Source organism: Athene cunicularia, assembly GCF_003259725.1.
Source record: "Athene cunicularia isolate RWA chromosome 5 unlocalized genomic scaffold, athCun1 chr5_part1, whole genome shotgun sequence".
NCBI classification, from domain to species: Eukaryota; Metazoa; Chordata; class Aves; order Strigiformes; family Strigidae; genus Athene; species Athene cunicularia.
The window spans coordinates 37988268-37997822 of record NW_020799101.1 but is presented as its reverse complement, the minus strand read 5'-3'; the positions used below and the strand labels follow the sequence as shown (position 1 = coordinate 37997822).

At 42.2% G+C, this 9555-nt stretch overlaps 1 protein-coding gene across 2 annotated transcripts; it reads left to right on the top strand.

The window, feature by feature from the left end:
- The first annotated feature begins 1158 nt into the window (after positions 1 to 1158).
- SYNJ2BP (synaptojanin 2 binding protein) lies at positions 1159 to 9146 on the top strand. Of its 2 annotated transcripts, none has more exons than XM_026848937.1 (4): positions 1159 to 1515; positions 4453 to 4589; positions 6113 to 6208; positions 7689 to 9146. In XM_026848937.1, the coding sequence occupies exons 1-4, from the start codon at positions 1407 to 1409 to the stop codon at positions 7827 to 7829; spliced, it is 483 nt and encodes a 160-aa protein (XP_026704738.1). In that variant the 5' UTR covers positions 1159 to 1406; the 3' UTR covers positions 7830 to 9146. The 2 variants fall into 2 exon arrangements, with proteins under 2 accessions (XP_026704738.1, XP_026704739.1); XM_026848938.1 differs by lacking the exon at positions 1159 to 1515 and adding an exon at positions 3515 to 4051.
- The last annotated feature ends 409 nt before the right edge of the window (positions 9147 to 9555 follow it).

The following is a 9555-nucleotide window of genomic DNA, read 5'->3' as shown; positions in this document are numbered from 1 at the left end:
GTAAATTGCCAAGATGCTGAGACTGGAGAGACACTTAGTGAGTTCTTACTTACAGACCTGCATACTGAAGAGACAGAGGTGTAAATGAAAGTACAGTTTAGGCTAGAAAGCTTACTTACAAATGAAATTTTGGACGAGACAAAGCAATAAAATGCTGTAGTTTCCATTTTTCTCTGTGTTTAAGGATTGATCTAAAAAGCCATGACTGTAAATTGGGAGGAGGCTTTCAGCAAACTTTGGACAGGAGTATTCCTGTATGCTTTTCTTCTATTTCTGTTTAGACCATATGATAAAGACAAACATACATCCCAAAAAACCTAGTCTATGTTTTTATAAAATGTGTGAGCTCCCTCAGTAAGGTTTTTGCCTTGAAAATATTGTTGTTTCTGATTTCACCATAGCAACGAATAACTAGGTATTTCTGGTGGTTTGTGAAAAATATCCTACTGTGGTTTGAAGGTGCAAGTCCTAATCTTTCTGGCTACCCCCTTTTTTTTCCTCCTAGTTTTAATTGCCTTTTTAAATGGATGTGAGAACTTGGCTAACATGTAAGTCACTTGTACATGGAAAAGGCAGCCTGCAAATACTGCTGCAGCATCTCCCAAGAGATGTGGGTCAGCCTAGTATATTAAATGGTGCTGGAGGGAAGTATCTGACTATGAAGACACATGAAATGGTCTGTGCCAGTGCAGCAAGGTGTTAAGTCTTAGGTATCTGTTAGCATGTGGCAGGCCAGAGGTAGTGGATGGAGCTGCCTAGGAGTAAGTGACAACAATGATTTACCCATGTTTCTTGTTTGAAATCTTGTCTTGGCTTAACAAGACTTCTAACTGGACAGTCTGCCGCGGGAAGAGCCCGTGACCTGCGTGCGGGAGAGCTGCCTGGGCCAGGCTTTGTCTTCTGTGGGAGCAGCGGCCGGGAGCACCGGCTGCGGCTGGTGTCTCGGGCAGGACAGCTCGCGTCTGGTTTCCCCAGGATTCGCCCTCGCCGGTGCCGCTCCTGTTGCTGTCCCGGCAGGTGCTCAGCACTCGGCCCTCTCGGATACCCAACTTAGGGGGCGTCTTGAAAAACGTTAGTCGCACTGACCGTACCCTGTACTGTCAGGTTTATGTTAACTGCTCGGGCTTCGGGGTGGTGAGGGAGAGGGCACGGGGCAGCCTGTGGGGCGTTTTGGGGGCTTTGCTTTTCCTGTCACAGCAGCGTGTGCGCTCCTGGAGGCCCGCAGATGCCTGTCCACCCTCATATTTTTACAGGATTTATGATGCCGTTCAAATCGCGCTTCGACAAGTGCCCCAAGTTAGAGCCATATGTACGGCTCTGGAGCAAAAGGCTGGCTCCAAAGAACCCCAGGCTCCAGGGGTTTCTGTACTTCGGTGTAGGAAGCCTTCTCTTTAATTAAAACGAGTATGAAAGAAAATGCCCCAGCCCTTCTGTCTGCACAACTGCTAGGTGCAGCTGCTGGTCGGCCTTGGCTCCATGGGTCCCCCAAGGATCCGCAGCACCCGCATCGTTGGCGTATGTGTTGGTTCCCTTTCTCCGGGGTGAAGGTTGTTCCCGTGCAGGGCTGGGGTCTGTCCTGGCCCCCGTGTCAGTGATCACAACCCAAAGGGTGAGCCCAGCAGGCAGCCCTCTGCCTGCCCTGCTTGCCCAAGTGGCCAGTGGTCAGGAACCTGCGTGCACAGCCACAAGCTCAAATTAATGAATCTGTGCTTGTCAGTGAAAATTATTTGCTTAAATGAAACCATTTCTGATGGGAAGGCTGTTTCCATACATTCGGGAACCTGAAATTTTGAGCGAGGTGGAAGGGAATGTTGAAGGGCAGAGTTGAGAGGTCTTGAATGTGGTCACAGCAGTTTAAATCAGATTACCACAAGCGGCATTTGTCCCATCATTAAGATGGTCTGTGTATTTTTAGAGTTAGGTTTCTAACTATGTCACTTGATTTGAAGGTCCTACAGCCCCTGACGACCTTGATTTACCATGTGAATTATTACTCACTTCTGCGGAAGGAACAAAATGCTGTTAACTGTAAAGCACAGTGTAATCCTTTAATCTTTGTAATCAGAGTTTTGACTGCAACTTTTAAAAATAGGTCTGATGCTGAACATCTCTGGTAGAAGTTTGCTGAGAAGGTGAATGTAGTTAGAGTGGCAAAGCAGTGTGTGTATATGTCTCTCTTTTTCAACTGAAATTAGGTGGAAAATCTGGGTTTATGGAAAAGCGAATAACTTAATCGGTTCAATTTGCAATATTATTCAATCTCTCTTTTCCTAATCCTACCAATCATGATTTTTTAAAATGTCTTTTTGAGGGACTTTTTAAGTTTCAGGAGCATAAATGAGGCATACGGAGGGTCAGAAGTTTAGATAAGAGCCTACTCTTAAAGCTCTGCTATTCCACTACTGGTCCCTTGAAGACAAGGGATTTAGTGCCATGTGCTCTTTTCTTCCCTTTGCTCCTTTTCTCCCGGTTGTGTGGTGTTTCTGTGGCTGCATGAACTGGAAGAGGGGAGAACAGCAGAGAACTCCAGGAATGATAGGGAAGATATTTTTAGCCAGAGTGGAAATGCTGGAAAGGAAAGGCACAGTGAAAAAGACCTGTGAATTCTTAACTTGGTCTAGCATGAACTGCTGCTTCTTTTTGTTGCAAAAGCTATGGCTTTTGATTACTTTTCCCATTGTGTGTGAAAACTTGCAAAATGTATACTTTCTAAGTGTGTGTGTGTGTGTGTGTGTATATATATATATATATATATATGGGAGGTTTTGTATGTGTGTGAGAATCAATGTGTTCTGAAACTGGTTCCTTCCTTCTGTCTGTATAATAAGTGTTGATTAAACCTTGTACTTTCTGTAGTATTGATTCCTCCTGTTCCCAGCTTACTGGCTTCATGGAATTTTATTTTTTTTAATTCCCAGTGAAAGGTGTGCACAACTCTTGGAATAGGTATTAGTCTAGCTGAAATGTCAGTATTTCTTCAATCTGCTGCTGCTTCCATTTTCTTCCTCATTTGTCTAAAGCTGCCAGGAAGGGAAGAAAAAAAAAAAAAGAGATGTGGCAAGACTGCTGTTAATATTTCCTTTCTTCGCAGCTGTAGATGCACACTTAAAATAGTATGACTCATCTTTTACATCCTTTGATCTTCTATGACTGATGTAAAATGTTGCTTCCTAGTAGGCACAAGGTGGTTTTACTTTCATTTGCAACTCTCCTTCTCCAAGTTTATAGTCCCAACTTTGATAGAAAGTAAGAAAGAAAGGGAAAATAAATAAATCAGCCTGGACGAAGGTGGGGAGAATCTGCCTTCAGCTGTTCTTGACAATAGATTCTGAATGTCTGGTTTATGTCAGAAAAAAAGAAAGGTTTTGTTTTTCTCTCTTTACTTTGGTAGTATATTTGATTTTTTTTCTACTTCATTGACTTTTCTTTCTTTTTGCATTGCAAGCCCCTTCTTAGGGAATCTTTCCCATCCCATGTCACATATTATTATTTACAGAGAAACTTAGCTGCATGTACAGTGGGGAATATGCTCTCATAATCTCTGGTTTTCCAGATTTTGAATTCAGTCTGTTCCTCTGGATTTCAGTGAAACAAAAAGTCTTAATCTTTAAGTGAACTTTAATTCAGCATCTGATTCTAGCTAGAGATCTGTAAATGAGGCTTACTTTAAAGAACATCACAAAACATAACAAAAATGTGGACATCAGCTTTGTTTAATGTATGTGTACTCCTTTTTGTTTTGCTTTAAATCTGAGAACTTTGTCTTCATTTCCTGTCGTGTTTTGAATTCCTGAAACAGAACAAAGTAATTACACACAATTTGAAGTAGCTGCCTTGAAGTTAATCTTATTCTTGGGGGTGAAGGATGCCAGTTCCAGCTCCTGAGATGTGGAAGGGTAGTCTTCTGAGCTCTAGGTGACCTCCGACTGGTCACCCAGCTCCGCTTGCCTGTTTCCTCATCTGTAGACAGAGTCTAACACTCCTTGCCTTTCCTAACTCTGTTTCCCAGCTCATGAAATGCTCGTTAGGCATGATTTCTTGTTGCTGAAAGGTAATGATTTACTATAGCCTCTTGTGAAATGCAGAATGCTTTCTTTCATGCTGTGCTGAAGAGGCATATTCCTGCTGAGGGCTGAATCGGCATCACAGAAATGATGGCATGTCCCTCAGTATTCCCCAACACCCACCTGAAAACGGCTCATGGATGCTTTATGGAATGAAACATCTTGATCCCCAGGCATTCAGAGTCTCTCTTCTGCTTTCAAGACCAGTTCCATAAGAATAATTTTTCTAGACAGTGATGGTTGGAAAGGGTGGTGCAGGTTTGTGTGCTGTGAGTTGTAGTGAGGTGGAGAAAACAGGACAATGTGGGAGGGTACAGACCCCAGCAACAGCAAGAATGTCTGAAGCTTTGAGCTTTTTCTCATCAGCTTTCTCTTTGGCTTACCTTAGGGCTGGGCTTCAACATTGTTGGTGGGACAGATCAGCAGTACATTTCCAATGACAGCAGCATCTATGTCAGCCGGATCAAAAAGGATGGGGCAGCTTACCTTGATGGCCGGTTACAAGAAGGAGATAAAATTTTAGCGGTAAGCCCTTTCTTCTGTTGCCCCATGTGTTCTTGAAATACAGTGACCGGTGATGTGATATGAGATGCAGGTTTCCTGTTTGCAGTGCATGCAGAGGAGGGATGTGATGAATGGAATTAGATGATGCTGAGCAAACTCCATGGGGGAGCTATCTTGGGGGTACGGGGAGAGCTTTGAGCACTAGGGAGATGAGTGCCTCTAGACATGGGCCCATCTCTTCTGCATTCTTGATTTGTCTCAGAAGCGCTCCTTGGTGCTGCGTTTGTATTTCCTCTGTGACTTGCCTCCCTAAGGTTTTAGAATCCATCAGACCTTCTCTTGCTCGCAATTGACAGTCATTTACACAATGTAAATAAAGGTCTTCCACCTATTAAATTTCCATTTTTTTTGACTGGTAGTCCATGAGTACTGATCCTTTTGCTCAGGGGGATTTTTTGGCTATAAAACTTCTAGGCCACAAAACTTTTAATTTCAGTTCACCAGGAATAATACAGGCAGTTTCTCCTTTTAGAAGAATGTTTTAAAGTGACTGAGGTTCAGTCCCACTGGTTCTTCAGACAGTTGGCAATCATACAAGACAATACGCTTTACAAAGTGATAAGTGAAGAAGTAACCTCTCCTAGTGTGATGCATGATCTTTTAATACACCTTTATTTTATACTTGCTTATTATGTTCCACATGTAATCTTGTTAGCCTCTATAGAGTGCCTTGCACTAGTTGTAGCCTATTATTGATCCAGAAAATGATAGTAAGTTAAACAGAGAATATTATCCTCTCTTTTCTTGACAGTTTAATATTTATGTATTTGTGTTGGAGCAATCTAAGTATCAAGAGAAGGGAGGCACTGGATGTGATCTCAGGGGATACAGTTAGGGGTAGTGGGAATGAAAAAGAAAGATTAGGATGGATATCATCAGTTAGCGAATGAAATCAAGTAGGTTGTTAAGCCTTCTGCCATGAGATATTATTTTAAATTAAGAAAAATTCTAACACTTTTAAGTGGATGCCAGTATGTATGTAAGTATCATTTTTTTTGTTTTGGTACAGGAGTATGCTTTTAAACATATGTTTACAACACTCTTTCAGACAGAAAAGTTTCAAAGGTGGACCAGTAGAGGGAACAGTGTGGGAAAGACTCATAATAATAATTTTGCTGTAGCTGCACTTTTGTTTTCATTAGCTGTCAGAATTACACCTTTGATTTGTTTCCAGTAAAGCAACAACATAAGAAGCTGCTATTGAAAACAACTGTTGTCTTATATTCTGATTTTGCTTCTAGGTAGTTTTTTTCAGTACCTCTGTGTTTTGGCTTGGAGTTTCTCATATTATGTCTCAACATATAAAAATACATCTATAATATGAATAGATGAGTATGGATCTTGCTGATGATAATATCATGCCCCAAATGCAGAATTTTGTGAAAGAGGAAGATTTTTATCTCCTAGCTTTCCTATTAGCCTCCATCATTAAAAATTTGCTTTTTGCCCTTCAGCAACTGGTTCTTCTTTTCCCTTTTTGCTAGGTCAATGGCAGAGACTTGAAGGATTTGCAGCACAAGGATGCTGTGGAACTGTTCAGGAATGCAGGCTGTGACGTGTCTCTGAAGATTCAGCGCAGGGTATGTCTTACCTGTTTCTTAGTGTTACTTCTAGCTCAGTTTAGACTGATTTCTCTGGTGGATAGCTCTCTGCTTCATGAGGCATAAAAATATTGTGTCCAGGTGGTCACTGTCAATTATGCATATTTTATTTGAACTACAGCCTCCTCTAGTTGACCACGGCTGTAATTATTTGTGCATTACTTGTATGTAACAGTATTAGTGAAGAGGTGAGCTTGGAGACGTTCCCAGGTCTTTGTTTTGCCTGGAGTATGGGTTTTCTCACAGATCTCCTTTCTCAGAGGCAAAGGTTTGCCTGTGGAGGCAGAATCATGTTCTCCAGTTTTGTTTCATAAGCCAAAATCTTATAAAACTCCCCTTTTGTTTCAGAGGTCATCACTCACAGTAGTGTTGAGATGTGTGTGCACACCACTACTACAAGAACACATGGTGCTTGAGCATGTCCAGAGAAGGGCAACAAAGCTGGTGAAGGGTCTAGAGCACAAGTCTTACAAGGAGCAGCTGAGGGCACTGGGCTTGTTTAGGCTGGAGAAAAGAAGGACCAGGGGAGACCTTACTGCTCTCTACAACTACCTGAGAGGAGGTTGTAGTGAGGGGGGTGTGGGTCTCTTTTCCCATGTAAGAAGTGATAGGACAACAGAAATGGCCTCAAGTCGCACCAGGGGAGGTTTAGATTGGATATTAGGAAAAATGTCTTCATTGAAAGGATTGTCAAGCATTGGACCAGGCTGCCCAGGGAAGTGGTTGAGTCACCATTCCTGGAGGTATTTAAAACATGTGTAAATGTGGTGCTTAGGGTCATGGTTTAGTGGTGGACTGGGCAGTGTTTGTTAACAATTGGACTCAATGATCTTAAGGGTCTTTTCCAACCTAAATGATTTTATGATTCTATGAAATGTGGGCTACTAATTAAAAAATACTAGCACCATTTTGAATACAGAAAGAGAGAAATCCTTAATCCACTGTTGTAATTTGAACATTCCTGGCTAGCATTGAAGTTGACAAAGGAAATACTGATCAGCCTGCTGGTAGGGAGAGGTGAGTTGAGGCCGCATTCCTACTCCCTTAGTAAAGGAGTAAATTTTCTGGACCAGTGTACATAGGGCAGGTAAGAAAAGCAGAGAGAACTTGTGATGCACTTTTCCTGGTAAACACACCAAGAAATTGTGTGGTTGGGTGTGCATCAAGGGATGACTGGGTGTGTATGTGTCATTGCTTCTGCTGTATGAGACATACACAGTGCCAGCTGTTAGTCCTAGCTTACAAAGTGGCAGAGAAACATGAAGGTGCCTGGTGATGACTGGGTACTTTGCAGTAAAAGCTCAGTCCATCCAAAGCCATTCTAATTCTCCCATATGTGGAGTGTATAGGTGCCTGGGGAAACCATCTTGCACATCCTTACAGAGCCACCTTGTCCCGACACAGAACTAGGGGTCTGCTATGATGGCTCTGACACAAATACTTTTCTTTTTCATTGTAGTTGCAGCCACAAAATGGCCCTGTGGGTCATCGGAGCGATGGAGAATCAGGTGGGCTTCCTCTAGCAGCCATTCTTGTGCCAGGCCTGGCGCTTGCTGCAGCAGCAGTCTGGATCTTGCTGAGGTATCGACAGAGGATGTGAAGAGTTCACGTTTCGGATATCACTGCGTATTTTACACAGCGATTATGTAATTTAAAGATAGAGAATCAACGATCTTATCACAGACTGATGTCAGAAAGGATCATTGCCTATCATAAAGCTGCTGCTGATGTTCTTTATATATTGATTTTGTTGCAGGGTGGATGGAAGCAGAGAGGAAAAGGGGAAGGGCGGTGACTGTGTTTATGTATAGAGTGGGATAGCTGGTTTTTTGACTAATCTGAGGAGGTTTTGCCATCCTCCTCTGTTTTGCACCATGAACTTTGAAACACTCATCTATACCATGTTTTAAGATGTGACTTTTGGTTAAAGGGAGTAGGGGTTGGGGTGGTTTTAAATCAAAAATATTTACTACAGGCTTTGCCTTGTTTCCACTGAATTTTTCTTGAAACTAATGATCCCTGTCTGAACCATGAATAAAAAGAAGCAATGCAGAGGGTATATTATTTTTTCCATTGAATTTTTGTTGGTTGTTGCTAATTAAATGCCTTAAGAAAAATGTCTAAAACATAATCTGTGGTTTCACAGGTAAAGTCATCAGTGTAGCTGCTGATTTAACAGTAGTATACACAGTGTTGGTGAGTTATTCTACCAGTTCTGGAAAGACAAAAGATAGCCTGCTGCTAGAAAAAGACTTTGTCAGAATGATTGCTCATTCTTGGGTCAGAGTTGTAAAAGAAAGCTTTCCACAATATGCTAGCATACTTGGAGAGAGACAGGCAGACAACTGAATCACAAGGATGAGCACTGGCAAGAGATCTGGGCATGCTAAGGCTACAGAAGAGTCTTTAAATTAGTAATGAAGCAATAATCCCTCCAGTCATCAAGTGGGTTGAAGTCTGCATCTCTCAGGTTAAAGGTCTGTTTTGGGGGTTATTTTTTTGTGTGAGGACTATTTTAGATACAAGTTTTCTGTAGCAGCTAACTTGCTGTCTGCAGTCACAAAATCTTAGGATGATTGAAAGGGAGAAGCCGAGAGCAGGCTGGGATTGTCCTGGCTTGTTCTTGTTTGTGAAGACTGATGTGATGTTCAGGAGACAGGCTGGCAGGTGTAAGGCAGGGTGTAAGGCTTAGTGTGTAAAACCAAAGGGAGAGACCCTGGCTCTGGAAAGCATGTTGCAGAATTTACCTGCAGGGTCTCATCTCCTCACTGTGATTTGAATGGTTTTAAATGCCTCAGCTGACATGAGCTCTGTGGGGTAAAACCTCCTTCTCTTGTCTCCAAGAAATCAATGTGTTTTGTTGTTTTTGTAAAAGAAAAGCAAAATGCATAGTCTGTTCTGTATGATGCCAAAAAAATCACATATGCAATATATATATTCAAACAAAGAAAAACTGGTGTCTCAGTGCTTTACTTATCTCTTGTTATTTATTTTTCTAGTCAAACATTGCTGATGTGTTTGAAATTGTTGTGTGTTTGCTCAGGGCTGTATTCCTGCCGTCTGCTGGAGATAGAAATGGTAGGGTGTTATACATGATGTTCCTAAATCACAGTGGTGTTTTGAAGCACTCAGACCACATGAAATCTTGCTTTGGCTTATATGCTGCTCTAGTGTAAGGGGAAATGGTAGGAGTTTTGCTCAGTGTCCTTAGGGGACTTTGGGAACAGACTTGAGGTTTGGTGAACGTATATTGGTGTTGGATGGCCTGGGCTGATGTATGTGGTGACTTGCCTTGGCCTGCAAGCCAGTTCTGCCTGCTAGCAGAA

What these genes read in the sequence shown, in the direction of transcription:
- SYNJ2BP (XM_026848937.1), top strand. Translation starts at nt 1,407, where the DNA reads ATGAAAGAAAATGCCCCAGCCCTTCTGTCTGCACAACTGCTAGGTGCA. An exon ending in GCAGCACCCGCATCGTTGGC is followed by an intron (nt 1,516 to 4,452) that starts GTATGTGTTGGT and finishes GGCTTACCTTAG; the next exon opens with GGCTGGGCTTCAACATTGTT. An exon ending in CTCTGAAGATTCAGCGCAGG is followed by an intron (nt 6,209 to 7,688) that starts GTATGTCTTACC and finishes TTTTCATTGTAG; the next exon opens with TTGCAGCCACAAAATGGCCC.